Source organism: Entelurus aequoreus, linkage group LG07 (assembly GCF_033978785.1).
Source record: "Entelurus aequoreus isolate RoL-2023_Sb linkage group LG07, RoL_Eaeq_v1.1, whole genome shotgun sequence".
In the NCBI taxonomy this organism is placed as follows: domain Eukaryota; kingdom Metazoa; phylum Chordata; class Actinopteri; order Syngnathiformes; family Syngnathidae; genus Entelurus; species Entelurus aequoreus.
Genome location: NC_084737.1, coordinates 42,775,221 through 42,800,404, shown reverse-complemented (window position 1 = coordinate 42,800,404; position 25,184 = coordinate 42,775,221). Strand labels below are relative to the sequence as shown.

Sequence of the window (25,184 nt, the reverse complement as noted above, 5' to 3'; positions counted from 1 at the left end):
ACAATGACAGGAAGAGCCAAGCATTCAAAAGCGGAAAAACGAACAGCACTGCTTAGTGAAAATGTGGTTGTTGTAGCACTACCTCATCATTTTTAGTAAAGGTTAACAAAGACTACAAGACCCTGCTGAGAACCAGTGTCCTGTGCAGTGGATATTTGTTTTTGGTATATATATTTTGTCAGAGTTAAACATTTTGAAATGAAAAATAGCCCCATTATGGAAAACGTAAATGTTCACTGCAGAGGATGTTGGTCCAATAGAGGATATTAAGGGGATATTAGGATATTAGTTTAACTAATGGATGATGCAGCAGCAATCAATGTTAATGTCAATTTGAGTAAACATTGTATGTTTGGAAAAAAGAACACACACTGCAGTTGTTGAATATTTAGTGGACCTGATTACGGAAACAACCTTGTTGACAGGAGAAATGAGTCTGTGTTGTGCCTGCTGCTGTCAAGGGGTTCCAGAGTCTAAAGTTTAAACAGAAAATGATGCCTTGTGTGTATTTGTGTGTGTGCTTAGGCAACCAACTTCTGCTAAATACTAATTACTGGATGCTTAGTCTAGATGCCCTTTCTGTTTGGGTCCCTTTAGTATAAACATTCATTACAGTTTAATTTTTTTTGGTAACGTCGTCATTATTATTCCGCCAAAGGCCCCCGAGGAGTCAGCTCGAGCTGAGGCCAGTCGCTGGGGCCGAACCGCGTTGATTATAGTGGTGGTGGAAAGTTGGGTGGGGGTCGGGGGGATGAAACTGTGTAGAACCAGAGCGCCAGGACCCGGGAATGCACACAAGTGATATTTGTGTGCCGAGATCAAAAAGCATTTACCTTTAGATGTTTCCTGATATGAATATTCAACATCCTTATTGAAATCTAATTTGGGTCTCCTTGTCTCAGGGGTCTTCTCATCAGTGCCTGTTGCCTGAGGCCACTGCTGATTGACAGCCAAACTTTTGTAAAGAGCAAGCAGGGAAAAAAAAGGGGGGTGCTCTGGTGGTGTAAGCGATGTGAAGCTGGAACAGATGAGTGGAGGGGGATGGCCAACAGGGGCAGGGGTATTTAGCCTCCTTGCATGCATGCACAAATAAATGCTGCTGCAGCTTCTGATATTGTTGGATAAAAAAACACAAGTTCATTTCTCTACTTTGTCTTATTTTAACCTTAAGTTAACTATTGTTTAATTATTCTCATTTAGGAACTACATTTTTTTTCACCCTGTCAATGCAAAATCATTCTCAATTTATTCAGAAACATAGATAAAGTAGATTTGCTCGGATGATTCAAACTAATCTACCAGTATATAGTATGTGCCATCAGTGTGTTTACCAAGATAAAAACACAATTAATGTGTTGTGTTGGGGAGGAAAGGACTTGCCTGTATTTACACAGTTGTGAGGAGTATTTAATGTTGAGTCTACCCCATCTGACGTTGCCTGAAAAGCAAAGCATTTCCCAGAAATTAAATTCCTAAATTTTACATGGCTCATATTCCAACAGAGGGCCTGTATACTGTATTTTTAGGTAATACTTCATTTTACTGGCTTATATATTACAACAATTTGCAAAAATAAAAGCCTGAAGAGGACAATACTACACAATGCCAAGTGTATGTGCAGAGTACACACACACTCACACACACACACACACATGCACGCACACAGTTCATTGTTGTCCTCATCTGTCCAGTGGACTGAGCGTGGTTTAATGCTATTACTGTGCAGGTGTGGGTCTCGTCCCTTAGGGTTCCATTAAAATGATTCCCCTACCAAGGCCGACTCTGCTTGCTCTTTCCATTTAACACGAGCCATATGTCTGGCAGGAGGCAAACAGCTGATGGGGTTTAATTGACAGAAATCAACATATTTGCTTGTGTGTCTGTGTGTGAGCTTGTGTGCTGCTCAGCGTCAGGGGATTGTTTGAGTGGGTCAAATACGGATCAGACCGGAGAGATGTCGCACGAGAGAACAGAAGAGGCATTGGATAGGACACATAACTTGTGAATGCAGAATATTTATATTGAAAAAATGTATTTGGACAAATATTTGACTCAGTTATTTAATCAATAAAATGGTAAAGACTTTTCTGTTGCTGTAATATCAAATTATACTGTATAAGTGCCTAGAATTTCAAATCAAAATGTTTAATTCTAGTAGTTAAATTCTCCGAAGCTCTATAGTTTCAATGATTATAGTTTAGAGCTCCACAATTTCCACACAATTTGAAAAATACTAATATTGTGAAAAAGTTAACTATTGTAAACTACTGCTTTACACTCTAAACTGCAAAAACTTCCTGAGCCTTTCACTGTTCTCTTAGACTGAACTGAACTCCTGAAATCAAATAACTTTTGCAAAATATTCTTATTGATTGAAATGTGTAATGTAAACATTTTTGTTGGAAATTCAAAGCAATTTGCTGGCTAATAAATGCATTCATTTCATAGTAACATTCACAGTTACTGTTTCTTTGAAAATAACAGTTAATTGCTATGAAATATACTGTACAGGTATTTTGATTTTTACATTCATTTGTTGTAATGTTACAGAACGTTTTAATTACAGCATTTTACTGTGGGGAAAAAAATACTTTCATATGCTGTAAAAATGTTTGTATTTCTTCACAATGTGCTTTGGAAGTTCAAAATTTACACATTCATGAGCACGTTTAAATATATGATTAGGAACAGAACTCATATTTATTGTGACTTTAGGAAATGAATGATTTTTTTTTTCAAATCAACTATTTTGTCAGCATACTTTATGATTTGAAATAAATCAATCATCTTAATAATGACTATTATCCACTTTATATTCAGCACTAAATAAATACCTGGCAAAGATAAGTGTGTAAGAACTTGAGAGCTCTGACCTAAAAAAAAAAAGAAGTCCCTCAGAGCATTGTAAAAATCTGCTAACATGAGTAGAAGCTGTTAATGTTGCAAAGGGGATAATATTTCCATATTCTTCAAAGATTTTTCTCTCCCGTTGGTGTAATGGCACACACGTTTTGTCAGCATAGCGCACCACTTTCCCAGACTTGGCTTGGCCGCTTTTGGAAAAATATAAAATATTGTAAGGTTATGAATGTCGTATTGTAAGAATGGTTAAAAGTAGTATAAGTCATAAGGGATACACTGAACTAACAGGCGCAGCGCAATTAGCACAAAAACCCCATCAATGCCTCCCAATATCACAAGTCTCCAAGGGGCGTCAGACGTATAAAGACTCCTGATCTATTACTACAAAGTGATTAATCCTCCCTAACAATGACCACTCTTAAACTGGGCTTCTACATTATTAGGTGGCCCTATATGGCAGTTTAGTTTTGCACTAATTAGCATTCATCTCAGGAAACCCAGAGACATCCCCTCCACCAGGAGAAAGGACATAGTATGAGATGGCGACACACTGAAATGTCATTAACTTGATGTTAATTACTAATTAATAGGGCTATTTCATTTACATGTATCTCTGGCTCTCTGATGGGGTCTACCTTTAGTGGGTTACTCTGACTGGCCGACAATTCGGGGGGGAGGGCTTATCATCTCTTTCCTCTGCACTCGGCTTTCACCGCTTCATCTTTATTAATTAAATAGTGGGTTTCTCGTTGCGGTTATGCCTGCTTTTGCCGCACCATTTCCTATTAGGACGAACAATCCAATAAGTGGCCCGTCACCTCTTTTAAGGGTGAGGTTTTCTCTAAGTTTCGTCCTCCAGGCGTCTAACTTGTAGTTACTTTTGGTGACCCCTCCTTTTCTTTCCATTTCCATGCATTATGGTCACAAGCCACCTGTTTCTATGGCAACCTTAGCTGTTGGGTCCCACGACAAGGAGTGGGTTGGTTTGACTAGCGTCTGGCCATTCACACATGGGAAGTGCCAGCGAGCCAGCATGGCACACTGTATCCTGCCATATGGTACACACACACACTGCGTCCTGCTGGTCTGGACTTGAGATGTTGGGCTGGGGTGGACCCGTAGTGGGACCACGGTCTACTGAAGAACCTATTCTATAGCTGGTGCAATGATTCATTGGGAGGTCAGGTCAAGTCACTTTGGACTTTTCTTGTTATCAATACGTTACTGCCTCCCTGTGGTGATGCACAGAAAGAACATGAAAATATTGCAGCCAACTCGCAAGTGTTGACAAAATAAATTTTTATTCAAAATTACAGCATAATTAAATTACAACACTGAATTTTCCTCCAGTATTGCATTTCTTAATTACAGATTTATGTTTTAATCAAAAATCTCAGGGGAACCCACCAAGAGCAACTTATTGTACAAACAACATTGGGCAGGATAGTAACTGAAAGACGATGGACCAACATGGACAAACAATGTGGTAAACAATAAAAATAAGGAATATCAGGTATTTGTTGAGCTGATAAAGTAACACATATTGTGGCATGAAAATTCATTTTAAGTTGAGTATAGTTTTGAAATGTTTGTTTGAAAGTGCTGTTGAATTTGTAATACATATTGTATTTTTCCAAAAATGAAGCCTTTTTTACAATTTCCCTCAGGACATGTAATTACTTGATATTGTAATTGATATCCGATTTTTCAGACACCCTGTTTATGTCAAAGTGTATTATTATAAATAGCCATATTGTGTATTCTACTGGTTGTTACATACATAGAAAGTATGCAAACAACACTGAACTCCCATTTTTGCAACAACTAATAAGGTGGATTTTAGAAACAGCCATTACAGAACCCAAAACACAATGTGCTGTTTGGTTAAGATAAAGAAAAGACAAAATGACACAATTAAACCCCATGTGACTTCCAAACAGGCACAAAAATCTAGATGCATAGTCAACTAAAGTCAAGTTATATATGACATCTAACAGAAATTAAAAGCTACAAGCATTCATTTTAAGTCTTAGATTTGATTTTTGTTCCGAATGTGCAACAATAGAACAACACAGATCTTTGTAAAATGTAAGGCCTGCAACATTCATCATGTCAGTGTATGACATGGGCACTGTACATCAGAGGAGATCATGATAAATTAGTGCGGAGATAAATATATCACAAATACCCCAAACACTGACTTGACTTCCTGTTGTTTGACAGTTCTACAATAAGTGCAATAGGTGTTTCCACCGAGACTCTAATAAGGACTACAGAGGTTTATAGTTTCATTCATACTGCAATATGTTTGCCAACTTCTACACTCTCTAAAAATATTTTGAGACTGCAAAAACAATTTTAAGCCGTATAAATATATAAGTACTCAAAATGATTGCAAATACAGCGTGCAACGACATAAAAAAGCTAAGAAACTAAACATTTTCAGTAACTTTGGTCTTTCTGCTTAAACATTTGCTGAGACGACAAACAGGTCAAACAAACTCATTCATCTTGCACCTCTCTGTAACAGGCATGTGTAACCATGGCGATTGGGACAATAGCACATCATCACTACCCCAAAAACAAAAAAACACAAAGAAACTAACGCTTAATGCTTTTTGTAACTGGAAAAGCACTCAGTCATGAGATGACTTTGTACTTTGGGTACAATTCTGCCTCCAATTTCTGAATTCATGATATCTTCACGGGCTAATGCCCCACCCTCCCCCAAATTTCTGTGAAAAGTAATGTTTGTTTATGTTAAACAAGCAAATAAATGAGAAAAGGCAGATGAAAACTTCCTAACAGAGACAAACTACAAGGTGTAGCTAGTTGATATTTAAGCATGGTGTGCTATTTTTTCCTGATATCCTTCACCAGACATGGCAAACATTTTTTGGAGTCAAGTGATGATCTGATTAATAAGCAGACTCAGCTGTGTGCTTAACACACCTTTTACACATGTGTGTTTGTCTATGAGCTAGAGAGATACAGAGAGAGACACACCTCCCGTGATCAGGATGAAACTCCTCCACTCTCTTTAAGGACAGAGTATTCAGATGCGGGTATGGTGGTGGCGAATCTTGCTAGGGTCAATGTCGACACGGCGGGCCTGACCAAAAGCCAGGAAAGTGCACAGGCCTAGCAGATTGACGGCGGTGATGAGACCAAACATGGAGGCCCATGAGCCTGTGGACTCTATGAGATACCCCGAGAAATATACCATGAGGACCCCTGCAAAGGAACACACACAATGTCAGCACAATATAACAGGGGATTGAGTTAAAAAGATGGCAGGTCGGTGTGATAGATCTGTGTGCTGCTGAGAAAATGTCAAAAGTTCATTGCAACTCCCTCACAGGACCACCAATTGTCTATAACACTGTGGCCTCCATTATTCATCTGGCATGTCATGATGACTTCTTGATTAAATATATATGACACATGGGAGCATGCCTGCACATCCGGCACGTGAGCTCAAAGCCAGGGTTTTGAAAGGTAGATTAATTATTTGACCTAATAGATTGTAAAAAGATGAAAGATTCATAAGGTGATTTTTTTTTTCTGTTGCTGCTCAACTTGAAATAAACTCACCTGAGAATGCTCCGCATGTGTTCATAACACCTGTCAAAGAAATGCAGACACACACATTATGGATTAAAGAAAAACCCTTTGTATGGTTGTCAAGTAAATCCTTTTAAACTTACCGAACAAGGCTCCTGCACAAGATGGAGCAAGGTCTTGAACGTTTACAGACACACCACTGTAAAAATAAAAACATACTTTAATTCAGGGGTCGGCAACCCAAAATGTTGAAAGAGCCATATTGGACCAAAAATACAAAAACAAATCTGTCTGGAGCCGCAAAAAATTAAAAGCCATATTACATACAGATAGTGTGTCATGAGATATAAATTGAATTAAGATGCCTTAAAGGAAACTAAATTACCTCAAATATACCTACAAATGAGGCATAATGATGCAATATGTAGATATAGCTCGCCTAAATAGCATGTTAGCATCGATTAGCTTGCAGTCATGCAGTGACCAAATATGTCTGATTAGCACTCCACACAAGTCAATAACATCAACAAAACTCACCTTTGTGCATTCATGCACAACGTTAAAAGTTTGGTGGACAAAATTAGACAGAAAAAGAAGTGGCGTAAAACACGTCCTAGAAAGTCGGAGAAAGTTCTCCATGTAAACAAACTACGGTGAGTTCAAAGGCCGCCAAAATTAGTAGGACAAAACGGCGCTTGCCAAATACTTGAATCAGTGAAGGATGTTTAATATAAACAATGTGCTTTATAACAATTAGGGAGATTTGTGTCATGTTTGTCCTCCTACAGAAACCATATTAAAACAAAAAATATATATTTTCCCTCATCTTTTTCCATTTTTCATACATTTCTGAAAAAGCTCCAGAGAGCCACTAGGGTGGCGCTAAAGAGCCGCATGCGGCTCTAGAGCCGCGGGTTGCCGACCCCTGCTTTAATTCATTTGATCAATTCACTCAAAATATAAACATTAGAATAAAGAATTGGTTAATAAAATGCACAAACTTAAAGGCCTACTGAAAGCCACTACTACCGACCACGCAGTCTGATAGTTTATATATCAATGATGAAATCTTAACATTATAACACATGCCAATACGGCCGGGTTAACTTATAAAGTGACATTTTAAATTTGCCGCTAAACTTCCGGTTCGAAACGCCTCTGAGGATGACGTATGCGCGTGACGTAGCCCGGGGAACACGGGTATGCCTTCCACATTGAAGCCAATACGAAAAAGCTCTGTTTTCATTTCATAATTCCACAGTATTCTGGACATCTGTGTTCGTGAATCTGTTTCAATCATGTTCATTGCATTATGAAGAAGGAAGCTGAGCAAGCAAAGAAGAAAGTTGTCGGTGCGAAATGGACGTATTTTTCGAACGTAGTCAGCCACAACAGTACACAGCCGGCGCTTCTTTGTTTACATTCCCGGAAGATGCAGTCAAGATGGAAGAACTCGGATAACAGAGACTCTAACCAGGAGGACATTTGACTTGGATACACAGACGCCTGTAGAGAACTGGGACAACACAGACTCTTACCAGGATTACTTTGATTTGGATGACAAAGACGCAGACGTGCTACTGTGAGTATGCAGCTTTGGCTTTTTTTTGCGTATGTATGTAACTTTTTTTAAATATATAAGCTTTATGAACCTTGGGTTAGGTGAACGGTCTTTTGGGCTGAGTGATTGTGTGTGTTGATCATGTGTTTGAATTGTATTGGCGTGTTCTATGGAGCTAGGAGCTAGCAGAGGAGCTAGGAGCTAGCATAACAAACACGCAGGTGTTTTTATGCAGGATTAATTTGTAGCATATTAAATATAAGCCTGGTTGTGTTGTGGCTAATAGAGTATATATATGTCTTGTGTTTATTTACTGTTGTAGTCATTCCCAGCTGAATGTCAGGTACCGTGAGTATGCAGCCTTGGCTGCTAAACATTCGATAACTTGACCGTATGTGCGCGTCACGTACGTAACTTTTTAAAAATATATAAGCTTTATGAACCTTGGGTTAGGTAAACGGTCTTTTGGGCTGAGTGATTGTGTGTGTTGATCATGTGTTTGAATTGTATTGGCGTGTTCTATGGAGCTAGGAGCTAGCAGAGGAGCTAGGAGCTAGCATAACAAACACGCAGGTGTTATTATGCAGGATTAATTTGTGGCATATTAAATATAAGCCTGGTTGTGTTGTGGCTAATAGAGTATATATATGTCTTGTGTTTATTTACTGTTGTAGTCATTCCCAGCTGAATATCAGGTACCGTGAGTATGCAGCCTTGGCTGCTAAACATTCGATAACTTGACCGTATGTGCGCGTCACGTACGTAACTTTTTAAAAATATATAAGCTTTATGAACCTTGGGTTAGGTAAACGGTCTTTTGGGCTGAGTGATTGTGTGTGTTGATCAGGTGTTTGAATTGTATTGGCGTGTTCTATGGAGCTAGGAGCTAGCAGAGGAGCTAGGAGCTAGCATAACAAACACGCAGGTGTTTTTATGCAGGATTAATTTGTGGCATATTAAATATAAGCCTGGTTGTGTTGTGGCTAATAGAGTATATATATGTCTTGTGTTTATTTACTGTTGTAGTCATTCCCAGCTGAATATCAGGTCACCCCCGGCTCTCACAGCATCTTCCCTATCTGAATAGCTTCAACTCCCCACTAGTCCTTCACTTGCACTTTACTCATCCACAAATCTTTCATCCTCGCTCAAATTAATGGGGAAATTGTCGCTTTCTCGGTCCGAATCTCTCTCACTTCATGCGGCCATCATTGTAAACAATAGGGAACTTTGCGTATATGTTCAACTGACTACGTCACGCTACTTCCGGTAGGTGCAAGCCTTTTTTTTATCAGATACCAAAAGTTGCAATCTTTATCGTCGTTCTATACTAAATCCTTTCAGCAAAAATATGGCAATATCGCGAAATGATCAAGTATGACACATAGAATAGATCTGCTATCCCCGTTTAAATAAAAAAAATTCATTTCAGTAGGCCTTTAAAAAACAGGGGATAGAGAATATATTATTTAAATAAAATGAAGATAACTGGATGAATGGTTACAAATACACTATGAGACAAATGTGTTCGATTTCCACAATGACTATCTTACAGAGCAAAATTCCATTTTGCTTTCAGAATCAACTCTAAAAAATAGCATGTTTTTTGCAAATATATACTGCATGTTTTAATTAGGGTTAGGGTTATAAATCACCAACATAGCAAAATTGTATTGGTATGTAGACAACTATTACAAAGTTACACTGGAAAAACAAAAAGGTCTGTTAGAAGAGAAACTGAACTAATCCTGTGTTGCACATTATGATGTGTGATGCTGTAGATTCATTAAATGTTGTTTTTCGTTTACAGCTATAGAAATGTGCCCTACCAAGTATGAATGACTGATTTACTTCCAGTGTCTGTTGTGACGTGAGCTGTTGCCAGTGTTAAAATAGCCAGGTGAAATTCAAATTTGACATGGCAGATTGTTTCACCAAACCAAACTGCTATGGCAGGATTACTACTGAGTGAGGCACTTTTGCAACTACATGGGCAACAATGGAGTCTACCTTTAGTGGGTTACTCTGACTGGCCGACAATTCGGAGGAGGGGCTTATCTCTTTCCTCTGCACTCGACTTTCACCACTTCATCTTTATTAATTAAATAGTGGGCTGATCCTTGCGGTTATGTCTGCTATTGCAGCACCATTTCCTAATAGGACGAACAATCCAATAGGTGGCCCGTCACCTCTTTTAAGGGTGAGATTTTCTCCACGTTTCGTACACTAAACACCTCCATATGTCTAACTCGTAGTTACTTTTGGTGACCACTACTTTTCTTTCCCTTGCCATGCATTATGGTCACAAGCCATCTGTTTCGAGTTACAGAAAAGACAGACGTGGGCACTAGCCACGTCGTCATAATTGCATGTCCTGCTATGTTTTCCTCCGCTCTTGTCATTTTACATCGCTCTAATCAAAGATCCCAAATGATAATGTTATGGTGCGCAGGTTTGGTGACTTAATTTAAACATAAATAATTAACTGGGGTTCTTACTATTGTAATAATGACATGCATTCCCAATACGCGAAATGACACTCTGTAATGCCGTGCCTTGTTTTATTGCATTGTTATATAATAATGATGGTTTGTATGATTGTGATGTGATAGTGATATTATTAAGAGGTGGATTAAGTTGTCTAAATCCCTTCTGAAGGCCCAAGTACAAACTGCACCGCACGCTATGACTTTGACAATGAATGTTGACTATGTACTGTACAAACGATCCCCAGAAACGGATGGCTTTTCTGTCTTGTTGTGGTAGCGCAGGCACTCTTTGTAAGCGCTTGGGCTGTCACATAACTCAAAACTTGCATAGTGTAAAGATTTAAAAAAGTGCAAGGTAAGTGGCAGTACCTGTGACTAAAGGTGGTGAGGCCCATAGTGGCTGACACATAGGCTATGGCCCAAGAGAATGTGATGTTGCCACAGAGAAGGATGGTGAACACACTGGAAACACCCATGGAAAAAAACTACAGGAATGAATTCACAGAAAGAAAAAAAAAACAACATCAAACATTACAGAGACCGCCGCACTTATATAGGATGTTTGTGTGCTGTGGACTTTTTGGGTTACATGATACTCAATGAGATTAATGATGAATATACCTGCATTAACTTCCTCACGGAAGCTGTGTCAAATCCTGATAACAATGGGGGGAAACAAGACACATCACAAGTGAAACCACACTTGAAAACATTGGGCAAAGTGCTCAGGTTTTACTTTTATACCTTGACTAATTAGATGGTCCGACAGGCAACCACTGAAAAGGGATGAGGGAATGGCCACCAACCAAGGAATGACATTGAACACCCAACCCTAGAGGAGCAAATTGTTGCATAAGGATTCAGGAACTTTATTATGAAATCACCAGCACACATGGGATAGCTGAGACGGCAAAACCAGGCAATGTTTGTTTTCATTGTCTTTCTGTGCGAGGGTGGGGCATGATCCAAGGAAAAAGGTTCCAATTTAACTTTGTAGAATTGTATATGTTGCTCCTACTTTCTTTGTGAATAATACATGCATTTTATGCAATGCAATTAAAATAATTACGTGTAATCCTATGGAGGTGTACAATTTGTTAATGAAAGTTTAGTTTTAAAAGAAGTATTCACTCATTTACCTAAAATTGTTGTTTCAAGAATATTGGTTTGAAGAGTAAGCATTTTTGGACAGCAGATTTTTTTTCCCCTGGCGCAAACCGGGTTATTACGTATAATCACTAAATTGCATATGGACGCATATTTGTATTGAGAAGAATGAGAAAAATAATTCCCAGATAATCTTTTTTGTTTTCAGTATTGTGAATATCTTACACCTAGGTTTACTCATCCAGTTATGATTTATTAGTTTCACACATGTTTATCAAGTTACATTAAGGAACATCATTTGGTGACATTTGCACATTTCAACATATCTGAAAAGGAGTAGGAAGAAGCAAAGCTTATATTTAATCCTTCCCCTTCTCCGTGTATTTTCCTGATAGTTCATTCACACCATAACTTTTACATGTTTACATTAAGATCACCTTCTGTTTGAAAGAAGGGAAGGTGTTGTGAAAAAATGAATACGTAATAACTTATTGGTGATAGTCAATGAATGTTATGTATTACTTAAAAGGGCTGTTTGCAACATTTACACAGATGCCTAGAGGGCGCCAACTTCCAATGTAGTTTACAAAGTATATCCTGCCCTCTTACGGCTTTTTGTACGTAATGACGCATTACGAACATACATAACTCATGCACACGCACTAGATTTAGGTGTTGTTAGCTAATAATAGCAATTTGGGTAGTTAGCGTGATCTGCCATTGAATGTATATTCTATCAAAACAACATGATGGCAAATTGTTGATTCTCTTGGACTGCTTTTGCAGTGTGCACATGCTGCCTGAGCGTATGTGTTGACGAGACCAGGTGAGTGACCACTTTAAACACTAATAATTTTACCCGGGCCGGTAAAAAATCTTATTTCAGTGTTTGTAATTGTGAAAAATATAGAGAATTATAAAACAAATGTGTTCTGTTAAACCACTGATGGCAACATAAGGTAGGTGGTGTTCTTGTTATATTTTTTGCTATAAAAAATGTTACAGTGAGGAAGTTGTAAACAGCACCTTTAATATTGTAGAATCTGTTACTTTTGTAGTTGTTTCTTTGTTGTGTCTTTTATGTCCTTGTAGTCGAGATAATGTCATATTCAGTATTTGTCTTGTTCCTTGATGTATTTAACAACAATTACCTAGACTTCTCCCTATCCATTTAATGAATGTAGATTTCGCAATTGGCACTCACAGTGCTCTGCATTTTCCTGTTTCCTCAACTCGCGTGCCTTCTTGGCATGTCAGCGTTGCATTTTGTTAAATGCTCATTATGTAGCTGACATTACATTTAAAAATGCAATTTATTTTAAAAGCGATGACTGCTTTTTTCACCTTGTTTGTAATATTTTGGGAAACAAAATAGATAATGATGTTATCGTGGAGTAACTGATATTGAAGAAATACAATAAAAACAAATAAACCACAAAAAAAATCCACTCCAAGGCCTTCTTTTTAGGGTACATTAATATATTATAATTTGTTTGCTATTGACAACAACCAAAGGAGTGTGGCCATGAGAACTAGTACAACGAGAACGCTTAAGCGTAAACATTATTGCCTCACTCTTGATCAACAATCTGTTTTTTCTTGAATCTTTTTCCCTTTTTCAAAATTTCAAGTAATCATGTTACCTTAGCATCAGGGAAAGTGTCTATAAAGAAGGTTGGCAGCCATGACAACAGAGTGAAGAAGGTGCTTGCTGTGCAAAGGTGCGTAATGATCACGGCACTGGTATGGAAATAAAGCAAAACAGCAACACACATTAATGACAGTGATGTCTGTGAATCTGGTTCTACCTTAGAAACCACAATGTTAAGAAAACAGTTAACACACAAAGGTTCTTAAAAGGGAGCACATGCCTTGTATCCTCCTAACATGTAGGACATGAGGTGAAACAGGGGAGTAATCAACATCAGACATTTGTCAACAATCCCATCACAAACACCAACATATATATTTCCGGCGAACTGGAACTCACAATGAATGAAAACATCTTACCGCATGAATATTCTTTTTAGATGAAGGCACTGGATTCAACAATGCCTTCTTATCTGCAACACGGTCCTTTGACAGTGAAGTGTTCCGAAGTATACTGTATGCATGCTCTAATTCTGATTTTTGGGTGGTTGAAGTTTACTTTGAACATGTGTACAGTTTCAATATGATACGACACACATATTTCCATTTCTTTTTACAACATATCCGAAAACGAGTAGGAAGACGCAAAGCTTATTTAACCCAACCCTTTTAGCAATTACTAACACATATGTTTATCTCTTGTTCCTAATTTGTAACACAATTTACATTAAATATTTCAAAATACAACAAGTATGTTAATACATAGTTAAAGGGGAACTGCACTTTTTTGGGAATTTTGCCTATTGTTCACAATCATGAGAGACAAGAACGCACATGCCTCTATCAACATTTTGTATACACACTGCAAGTGTATATATAATGTAGTAACAAATATGTTCTTAACAATATGTAATATGTACAATATTTACCGTATTTTCGTTGTTTTAATCATTACCAGAATTAATTCCCCGGCGCATTGATTTCCGTTTCAATAGCAGCGCACTTCCGACTTCTGGCAAAAACTTTGTGTTCCTACTTCCGGATACTAAGGCATGTGTGTCTTCTAATCATAGCAGACTTGGCAACAGACAATGAGGATTCACAACCTTATCTTTTTTAATCTAATGAACGAAGGATGAACTACTGCTTTTCGAAGCGAGCACGAAGAAAAGGGTGAAATATTGGGGCAGATGGAAGCCGATAGAGTGAGGTCAGTGTGACATGAAGCTGCAAATGTGGAATTTGGAGTCAAGCTATTTCGACATAAATGGCTTACCCCAAATAAACCAGAAAGAATGTGCCCGGCCAGCTGGACAAAATGCACAACTGTCCATCGAGTGAGTCACATATTAATATTGATCATGATACACGCAGCATGTCATGCGTGTTATTAAAACTAGAGTACATACTTTTGTACATTGTCTGGTTAGCGGTGTACAAACAAAACATGAAATGTGGGCTAATACTTTACAGATACTGTAATTTCATTGTTCATGTTTTTCAGTCAGTACAGATTGGTGCCCTATCACAGTGTTGTGCATTACAGACTCAAACGCATTCCGTGCTATCGTAAAAGCTATTTTACCGTATTTTTCGGATTATAAGTCGCTCCGGAGTATACGCCGCACCGGCTGAAAATGCATAATAAAGAAGGAAAAAAACATATATACGTTGCACTTTTTGGGAGAAATGTCTTTGATAAAATCCAACACCAAGAATAGACATTTGAAAGGCAATTCAATAGAATTAAAGAATAGTGAACAACAGGCTGAATAAGTGTACGTTATATGACTCACAAATAACCAACTGAGAATGTGCCTGGTATGTTAACGTAACATATTATGGTAAGAGTCATTCAAATAACTATAACATATAGAACATGCTGTACGTTTACCAAACAATCTGTCACTCCTGATCGCTAAATCCAATGAAATTTTCTTCCTCGTTGTCGCTCCTGGTATGCGCCGCTAGCGTCCTTTCTTTCTGCTACTCGATCGCCGTTTTCTGCTGCATATTTCACTACGTCCAGCTTGTAATCTGCAGTATATGATTTCGTTTTCGGTGCCATTTTTGTTCAGCCCTTCTTAGTTTTTAAAAGTTACCGCCAATGTTGATATGATCCATTTTAATAGCTACGGCAGTAGCATATAGCAGTTAGCATCCCATGACCCACAATGCACTTTTGCCATGACCCCCCCCCCACATTTGCTTAGTCTCTTCATTGAATTAGATAAATAATAATATTTGATATTTTATGGTAATGTGTTAATAATTTCACACATAAGTCGCTCCGGAGTATATGTCGCACCAATGGCCAAACTATGAAAAAAACTGTGATTTATAATCCGAAAAATACGGTATGTCTTTCCGTAGTTAGCTTTTACGGCTAATACTGTAGCACGCCGCAGTGTTAGTACGCTACAAAAAGAGTTCCTCTGTGTTTGCTCGTACAATAACAATGGCACCACAGTTTGGTTATTATACAGGTTACGGAACGTAAATTAAGTATAGGAGGCGGTTTTTGAATGCATTTTTAAAGTTATTTAGAGGTAGAATAGATTGCTCCCATTAGCTGCATTGCGAGCTACCTAGAACAAGACGATGTTTACATGTTAGAATGCAAAAAAAAAATAACGTTTGTCTTCTTCTCTTCAATAATGATTGTGAACAATAGGCAAAATTTGTATTTTACAGTTCCCCTTTAAGTCAGTTATGATTCACTAAATGAGATGTAGATCTTATTTTCAATAAGTTCAAGACATTTATCATAATTATTATTCTTTGTACTGCACAAATACTTGTAGTTTGATTAGCAACATACACTGAATCATATTAGTACATTGTCTGACTTCTTTGCTTAACCCATTCCATTAATGCCTGATGTGTCAAAGGTTTTAAGTGTTGTACGTGCATGCACATTCTTTTAAGTTAGATTTTTCACTGAGATTATATTTCTCCTCTTTTGTTGAGAATAAGTGCTGTACATTCTTAAGTAGCAGGTTATAGTTTCCTTTGTGCATAATTATAGCTTTTTGCAAATGCATCAAATCATTGAATTTAAATATGTTTTATAAAATAAATAAAGGGCTTGTATGTTCTTTAAATCCAACATTGTTGGTGTGATGTACTAAAATCTAAATAACATGCGCTAACCAGCATGAGCAATCTTTAAAAAAAGCATGTACTATTAATGGCCGTGTTGCGTGCGATCTACTAAGACTGCGTGTGCAAATAAAAATGAGGATTTTGCATGTACGACACGGGGCACCACCACGGAGACACTATAATTTACTGCACATCCATGTTATCATTCTCCTACCTGTAGTGTTTTGGTATGTTTTCAAACAAGCAGGAGACATTTACCACTTGTTATGGGTATTTTAGAAGCAGCTGTGCAGTGTATCTTTGACTGAAGATAGTTGTGCCAAGCTTTTGGCATCGTATTCAAAAGTACTTGTGGCTACAAGGTGCATCAACAAAAGTATTGAACAAATACTGTGAATACTTACGTACAGTACATGTGAGTTTTTTTTAAAATTATTATTATTTTTAATAAATGTGCACATTAAAATAAAATAACTTTTCACATTGTGATTAAGGGGTATTGTCTGTAAAATGTTGATAATAAAAAAATTTTTTTTCACATTTTGGAATAAGCCTGTAACATAAAAACATGTGGAAAAGTGAAGCGCTGTGAATACTTTCCAGATGCATTGCAAATTTAAGGTTCCGAAATGTCTTAATTGACTTCTTTTATCGCTTTCATATCATTTCCATTACAGTCAGTTGATGTCCTGGATTTACATTTCTTTACAATTTTGATTATTTCCTCTTTTGTCACGCTTGTGGAACATCAAGTTGAGATTTTTATCCATGATGTCATTCAAGCCCTCAACTGACCCAGTATCTGGTATCCTTTGTTCCAGGTTGGTTCAATGTTTTCGAAGTAGTTATTGGATGGTAAGCCTGTTCTTATACTTGTTGAACCTGTTTTCTGCCTCTGTAAATCTTTGTGTTAAAATATTGTCTCACCAGACTGCAGGTTGTCTGAAGAGCCGTAACCAATGTCTTTTGGCTAGTCTGGCCTGCGGACCACCGTTTCCCAGGGATTCCAGAGATATAATGGGCCCTGTGAGTACATGGAGTGTGAACACAGAAGGGTGGGAATACGTAAGGGCAGTGACCTCATGTGTAATGATAAGAAGCAACTAGACACCAAACATTCATTGAAAATCTCACTTGCCTTCTCCTTTGAGTAAGTATTTCCACATGCAGTATGCCCAAATTACTGCCAGCAGACCTGACACATAGAACACGCTCTCCCATCCATATAGGTCCAGCATGAGGGAACCAGCCCCTCCAATCACAAGAGTGCTGAAAAAGGTTGCCTGAGCATGAGTTAAGATGGCCCGAACCATGTATTTATGTAGGACGTGACTCACCCAAGGTATGAGCCGCTGCCCACAGTGCTCATGAGGAAGCCTCGCTCACTCTCCACCACCTTTTGTGAGCATAGGCTTGCCAAAGAAGGATAATGAACACCTGCATTCAGGAGCACACGACTGATAAGTTAGATACTCAATTACCGTATTTTCTGCACTATAAGGCGCACCTAAAAACCAAAAATGTTCTCAAAAGCTGACAATGCGCCTTATAATCCGGTGCGCCTTATATATGGACCAATATTGAGCCATAACCTAAAATTCATTTTCATAAAGTTTAGGTCTCGCAACTACGGTAAACAGTCGCCAACTTCTTTTTCCCCGTAGCCGCCCCCGTAGAAGAAGAAGCGTGCGGTGCATGCTGGGATATGACGTTTCATTTCCATTTGTGTGTTTCTATAAAGACCCCAAAATGGCTCCTACTAAGAGACACGCTTACAACGCAGAGTTCAAACTCAAGGCCATCAGTCACGCAGTAGAACACGGGAATAGAGCAGCCGGGTGGATTGACAAAAGAACTCCAGCCCCTGGATATTGGTGTCAACAGGGCATTCAAAGCTGGACTGCGAACTGCGTGGGAACAGTGGATGACAGAAGGCGAACACACGTTCACCAAGACAGGGAGACAGCGCCGGACGACATACGCCACTATCTGCCAGTGGATCGTAAATGCCTGGGCTGATATACAGTATCAGTCTCAACTGTGGTCCGAGCTTTCAGGAAGGCAGAAATTGTCACTGAACTGCTAGACAACAGCAGCGACACTGACTCCATTAATGACTTTGACGAGACGGAGCCGGGCATTTTAGATGCCGTAATCGCCCAACTATTTAATTCGGACACTGAAGAAGAAACATTTGAGGGATTTGTGGATGAGGAATAACTTCAGAAAGTGAGCTTTACATGTTTATTTTGTGTGTTGTGTTGTGTGACATTAACGTTTGAGCAACGTTGAGTTATTGATATTGTTATTGCTCTGCACTATTTTGAGTGTTACTATTTTGTGATTGCACGTTTGATTTACCGTAACACGAGTAAATCAGCTGTTTATTCATTTTGGGAGTGAACAGAGTTGTTAGAACGCTGGTTTGTAATGTATTAATAAAGTTTGACTGACCTATCTGACTGTTTTGTTGACATTCCCTTTAGCGCAGCGCCATCTAATGGATGCATAGGTGCGCCTTATAATACGGTGCGCCTTATATGTGAACAAAGTTTTGAAATATGCCATTCATTGAAGGTGCACCTTATAATCCGGTGCGCCTTATTGTGCGGAAAATAAGGTAAATAAATCATGAAACATGTAAACAACAACGAATCTAGACAATATGCAAAAGTGTATTATTGTACTTCTAACTTGCAAGTGTGACAAACTGCACAGTATAATGACAATTGGTTAATGTGTATAGAGCATACACCCATTTATGAAGAGTGGCATAACTTGTTTCACAGTTCTTTGATTACATGTAACTGCTTGCCAGTCATCACAGAAAATATCTATGACTTGCAGAACAACTAACATTTGATTTACATTACAGTACATTCATTGTGTATGGCAGTGTTTGTCAACCACTGTGCCGCAGCACCTAGAGTGCCGTGAGATACAGTCTGGTGTGCCGTGTAATTTCACCTATTTGGGTTAAAAATATTTTTTTGCAAACCAGTAATTATAGTCTGCAAATTTTGTGTTGTTATTGAGTGTCGGTGCTGTCTAGAGCTCAGCAGAGTAACCGTGTAATACTCTTCCATATCAGTAGGTGGTAGCTAATTGCTTTGTAGACGTCGGAAACAGTGGGAGGCAGTGTGCAGGTAAAAAGGTGTCTAATGCTTAAACCAAAAATAAACAAAAGGTGAGTGCCCCTAAGAAAAGACATTGAAGCTTAGGGAAGGCTATGCTGAACGAAACTAAAACTGAACTGGCTACAAAGTAAACAAAAACAGAATGCTGGACGACAGCAAAGACTTACAGTGGAGCAAAGACGGCGTCCACAATGTACATCCGAACATGACATGACTATCAACAATGTCCCCACAAAGAAGAATACAAACAACTGAAATATTCTTGATTTCTAAAACAAAGTAGACGTGGGATATATAGCTCAAAGGAAGACATGAAACTGCTACAGGAAAATACCAAAAAAAGAGAAAAAGCCACCAAAATAGGAGCGCAAGACAATAACTAAAACACTACACAGGAAAACAGCAAAAAACTCAAAATAAGTCACAGTGTGATGTGACAGGTCATGACAGTACACCTACTTTGAGACAAGAGCTACATTGATGCATGATTGGTAATGGTTTAAAGTCATATCCAACAATTGCGGTAACAACTTTTTACTGTCAACGGAGTTTCGTTTTTTAATGATTTCTGCTGGTGGTGTGGCTCCGGTTTTTTTCAATGCAAAAAATGTGCCTTAGCTCAAAAAAGGTTGAAAAACACTGGTGTATGGCAATGTCTATAAATCTGACAAAAGAGGGGTACATCACTACTTTTTAAGTTTTAAATTGAGAAATCAAACTATTTTACCTTGTAAGAGGCCCATGAGGAAGCGGGCCAGTGTCATGGAGAACATCGGCTGGGAGCAGAAATGAGCCAAGAAGGGGGTAAAGGCTGTCATCGAGCCCCAGGCAGCTGCAGAGAGCAGGAGGACTTTCTCTCCTCCAACCCTTGGAACACATGACTGCATTATTACCTTCTACAAGAGACTTTGGGTGATCACCTGAATAGCATCCATTCATCTACACGTCACGACTGTTTGAATAGAGTAACTCGACAAATAACTGAGTACCGTATTTTTCGGACTATAAGTCGCAGTTTTTTTTCATAGTTTGGCCGGGGATGCGACTTATACGCAGGAGCGACTTATGTGTGAAATTATTAACACATTACCGTAAAGTATCAAATAATATTATTTAGCTCATTTACGTAAGAGACTAGACCTATAAGATTTCATGGGATTTAGCGATTAGGAGTGACAGATTGTTTGGTAAACGTATAGCATGTTCTATATGTTATAGTTATTTGAATGACTCTTACCATAATATGTTATGTTAACATACCAGGCACGTTCTCAGTTGGTTATTTATGCGTCATATAACGTACACTTATTCAGCCTGTTGTTCACTATTCTTTATTTACTTTAAATCGCCTTTCAAATGTCTATTCTTGGTGTTGGGTTTTATCAAATAAATTTCCCCAAAAAATGCGACTTATACTCCAGTGCGACTTATATATGTTTTTTTCCTTCTTTATTATGCATTTTCGGCAGGTGCGACTTATACTCCGGTGCGACTTATACTCCGGTGCGACTTATACTCTGGTGCGACTTGTACTCCGAAAAATACGGTAAATCATTATGGGTCATCATTGTAACATGTGACTTTCCAACAATGTCTGTGTGGACCCAGCAAACAAAAGCTAATCAATGCTGACCACCAGCAGGATCTTAAAGATCAAATTTACAGCAGGGATCCCAGTGAGGTCAAAAAAAAAAAAGAGAAATTGGAAAAAAAAAGTCAAGGGGGGCCTTTGGGGGTTTAGGGGCAAATTTTAGCAAGGCATTTCCAACATATACATTTAGTTAAAAGTAAATAGCCCTAAGGCTAGTGTTTTCACGCGGGAAAAGATACATTTGAAGTGTGAAAAAAAAGAGAATAATGCCATAATTATGATAACAAACATTGTAATTGTAAAGACTCAAGTATTTTGTTGAACTCCAGAGTGACTTAGTAAAGTCATAAATAAATGGGTTATACTTGTATAGCGCTTTTCTACCTTCAAGGTACTCAAAGCGCTTTGACAGTATTTCCACATTCACCCATTCACACACACATTCACACACTGATGGCGGGAGCTGCCATGCAAGGTGCTAACCAGCAGCCATCAGGAGCAAGAGTGAAGTGTCTTGCCCAAGGACACAACGGACGTGACTAGGATGGTAGAAAGTGGGGATTGAACCCCAGTAACCAGCAACCTTCCGATTGCTGGCACGGCCACTCTACCAACTTCGCCACGCCGCCTGTAAGATTGCATTTATGGTGTCTGCTACAAGTTTGTTCAACTATAACATGAGGCTTCTTATTACATGTAATCTTAATACATTCATGATTATACTTGATAGTGCTTTTAAGGCAACTTTGGCCATGCAGCACTAGATCGAGTAGAAGTTAGTGGGTTTAGTATTGTAAATCATGATTAAAATCATGAGACATAACATTGACTGGTCAAAAGCAATATGCCATATTATTACTAACTAATAGTAACTTATGAAAATGACTGACCAGGCAGTTTGTAGTTTTGTTTTCTCAATTTCTTTTTCTCTGATTTTTTGCTTCCCTCGCAATGCTGTTGGAATGACAACCAGCCGTTGCCTTAGATCACTTTCCCATCGCAAAGACTGCAAAGTGTTGTGCTTGAAACTGAATATCGAAAGCGTGTATCCGTCGACTTCTTTTTGTAACCACGACCAATTCGAAGAATTCTTTATCCCCGCATTCAACCGAGAGACCGTTCTGCAATCTCTCTTTTGGAGGATATTTTTCTTCCTCGACATGTTGAAAAATCGTGAGCTTGCCAGAGCTACCAATCTCACAAAAGACATACCGTAATTTCCGGACTATAAGCCGCTACTTTTTCCCCTCGTTCTGGTCCCTGAGGCTTATACAAGGGTGCGGCTTATTTACGGCCTGTTCTTCTCCGACACCGACGGAGAGGATTTCAGTGGTTTTAGTACGCAGGAGGAAGACGATGACACAATGATTAAAGACTGACTTTTCATATACCGGTAGGCTGGTTATTTTGATAACGTACAGGCGAGCACTTTGCATTACTTTGCACCGTTGTATTATTTGTACTCTGCACGAATGCTGTTCGCCATGTCAAAGATGTGAAAGTTTGATTGAATGATTGAAATATTTATTGTTAATAAATGGGACGCTTTGCGTTCCCAAACAGTCATCTCTGTCCCGACAATCCCCTCCGTGGTAGCAGGAACCCCTATATACTACGGTAATTACACATCAAAACCCTGCAGCTTATAGTCGGGTGCGGCTTATATATGGAGCAATCTGTATTTTCCCCTAAATTTAGCTGGTGCGGCTTATAGTCAGGTGCGGCTTATAGTCCGGAAATTACGGTATGTGTTATTTCAATCCATCCATCCATCCATCCATCCATTTTCTACCGCTTGTCCCTTTCGGGGTCACGGGAGGTGCTGGAGCCTATTTCACCTCATCACAGGGTCAACACAGATAGGCAGACAACATTCACACTCACATTCACACACAAGGGCCAATTTAGTGTTGCCAATCAACCTATCCCCAGGTGCATGTTTTTGGAGGTGGGAGGAAGCCGGAGCACTACACGATATTTACCAATCCTATACAATGATATTAACATGTTAAATACACAAGTACCTAAAAATGTGAAGATGTTAAGGCAGCAAAGCAGCTGACATTTTTGTTTTCACGTTTTATGCGCACAGTCACAAGGTATATTACTTCTGAGTGTTCCCTGATGTCAAAACAAGCAACAGACGGTGACCAAAAAACACAAATGCAACCCAACTCGATCACTACGCATTGTTTTAGCGATTTTATATGGAAAAAAATTACTACTTTGGCTAGAAAAAAAGCAGAATTCCGCTAAACAGCGCACATCTGGGATCCCTGCTTAAGCAGACATGATTCAGTATGTGTATGCCATGTCTTATACATACCGGTCACTGACATAGCCTCCCAACACTTGGGTGAAGCAGTACCCCCAAAAGAAGCTGCCCAGAACCATACCGGACTCTCTCTTGCTCCAGTTGAACTTGTCTGCCATACTGACTGCACAGATGGGCATCGCCACCCGGGCACAGTAGAGGAGGCAGGTCCCAAGTAGGAGCACCACTGTCCATATCCTTGCCAAGGGCCTACACAGGGGGACACATACACCTTAAAATGTACTCATATATTGGAGAAACAGTAAATGCATCATAACACGTTGTTATATTTGACAATCCGGGTGTTAACAAAGAACATCTAAATCTGTGTCAAAACAATTAAACAGAAAGTTTAATAGTATTCGTTATCAGTAAAAATACTGTTTGTTTAGTTACGTTAACCCCACGTTATCGTGGCAAAGCTAGCTACACGTAATCACCAGTCAGAAAATATCACTAAAATGTCATTAGGATTATGAGTCAATGAGGGTTTAAAATATTACCGCGGCCAGTGATTGTCGTATTCATCCCACTTCTTGTGACATCCAGGAACGCCGATTTTGTCGGGTGGATGGTGCTCCTTGTGACAGACCAGATCTGGACCATAGTTCTTACCATGTTTTTGAGTCACGGCCATTCAATGCGCGGTAGCTGCAGCCCCCTCTCTCTCTTCCCAGCTTCGACTGTTTACTTCACTTTCTTCCCGGCAACGTAGGCAGTAAGACACGTCGTGCTTGTAGCGCTGGGAGAAACATAACGAGCCGGGGAAAAGCTACAAGAACAGACAACCAGAAACTGAGAGAAGGAGCGGGAGTGTGCTTGTCCTGATGTCCTGTGGAGGAGAAAATCCACGTGTCAGTTTTATGACGCTGCAAATCTTCGCCTGGTCGGTAGAGGGAGTGCAACCAGGAAGTGAGTGTTTTCTACCGCTACTTATTTCCAAGCGCACTTTGATATCAGACTAAACTACCCAGATGTAGCTTGCATCGTCCTTCCAGGTTTTTGGATTTGCAGGACGACATCGGGTGTGGCTGTGAGGATGCTGCAGGGTAGAATGTGCGCAGTCCCTGCAAGGTTGTATATGTAACACACAAGCGCCCTCTGGTTATGTAAACATATACTCATCTTGACTGACTGTACATACATACATATATAACATACAAACATACCATTCCATACATACATACCATGCATGGTGTACAGAGACATCGTGGATTAAAACAAACGCTTACCATCCAATCGGATGGAGCTTGAGAGGTGCTGCAAAGAGGAATGGACGAAACTGCCCAAAGATAGGTGTGGCATTGAGGACTTTAGGCTGTAATTGCTGCCAAAAGTGCATCAACAAAGTACTGACGAAAAGCTGTGAATATTTGTAATACATGTTATTTGTAATGAATTTCCAATTATTATTTTCTTCCCCCAATTAGGCAGCACGGTGGCCCAGGGGTTAGTGCATGTGCCTCACAATACTAAGGTCCTGGGTTGGATCCTCGGGCTCTTTCTGTGTGGAGTTTGCATGTTCTCCCCGTGACTGCGTGGATTCCCTGCGGGTACTCCGGCTTCCTCCCACCTCTAAAGACATGCACCAGGGGATAGGTGGATTGGCAACACTAAATTGGCCCTAGATTGATTGATTGAGACTTTTATTAGTAGGTTGCACAGTGAAGTACATATTCCAGACAACTGACCACTAAATGGTAACACCCGAATAAGTTTTTCAACTTGTTTAAGTCGGGGTCCACTTAAATTGATTCATGATACAGATATATACTATCATATATACTATCATCATAATACAGTCATCACACAAGATTGTGTGTGTGAATGTGAGTGTGAATGTTGTCTGCCTATGTGTTGGCCC

General features: G+C 39.1%; 1 protein-coding gene across 6 annotated transcripts; it reads right to left on the bottom strand.

Annotated features, from left to right (window-relative positions):
- Positions 1–1,194: 1,194 nt before the first annotated feature.
- slc17a9b (solute carrier family 17 member 9b) lies at positions 1,195–24,761 on the bottom strand. 6 transcript variants are annotated; one of them, XM_062053717.1, is made up of 15 exons: positions 24,508–24,761; positions 24,270–24,387; positions 23,824–24,152; positions 23,333–23,530; positions 20,143–20,282; positions 17,616–17,715; positions 17,417–17,547; positions 17,206–17,302; positions 13,227–13,323; positions 11,221–11,308; positions 11,098–11,132; positions 10,846–10,961; positions 6,570–6,625; positions 6,457–6,486; positions 4,151–6,096 (listed from the first exon to the last, which is right to left on the bottom strand). In XM_062053717.1, the coding sequence occupies exons 3-15, from the start codon at positions 23,955–23,957 to the stop codon at positions 5,918–5,920; spliced, it is 1,401 nt and encodes a 466-aa protein (XP_061909701.1). In that variant the 5' UTR covers positions 23,958–24,152; positions 24,270–24,387; positions 24,508–24,761; the 3' UTR covers positions 4,151–5,917. The 6 variants fall into 6 exon arrangements, 5 of the variants coding, with proteins under 5 accessions (XP_061909702.1, XP_061909701.1, XP_061909704.1 ...); XM_062053718.1 differs by lacking the exons at positions 24,270–24,387; positions 24,508–24,761 and adding an exon at positions 1,196–1,438 and having other exon boundaries at positions 5,869–6,096; positions 23,824–24,233; XR_009826785.1 differs by lacking the exons at positions 10,846–10,961; positions 24,270–24,387; positions 24,508–24,761 and adding an exon at positions 1,195–1,438 and having other exon boundaries at positions 5,869–6,096; positions 23,824–24,234.
- Positions 24,762–25,184: the final 423 nt, after the last annotated feature.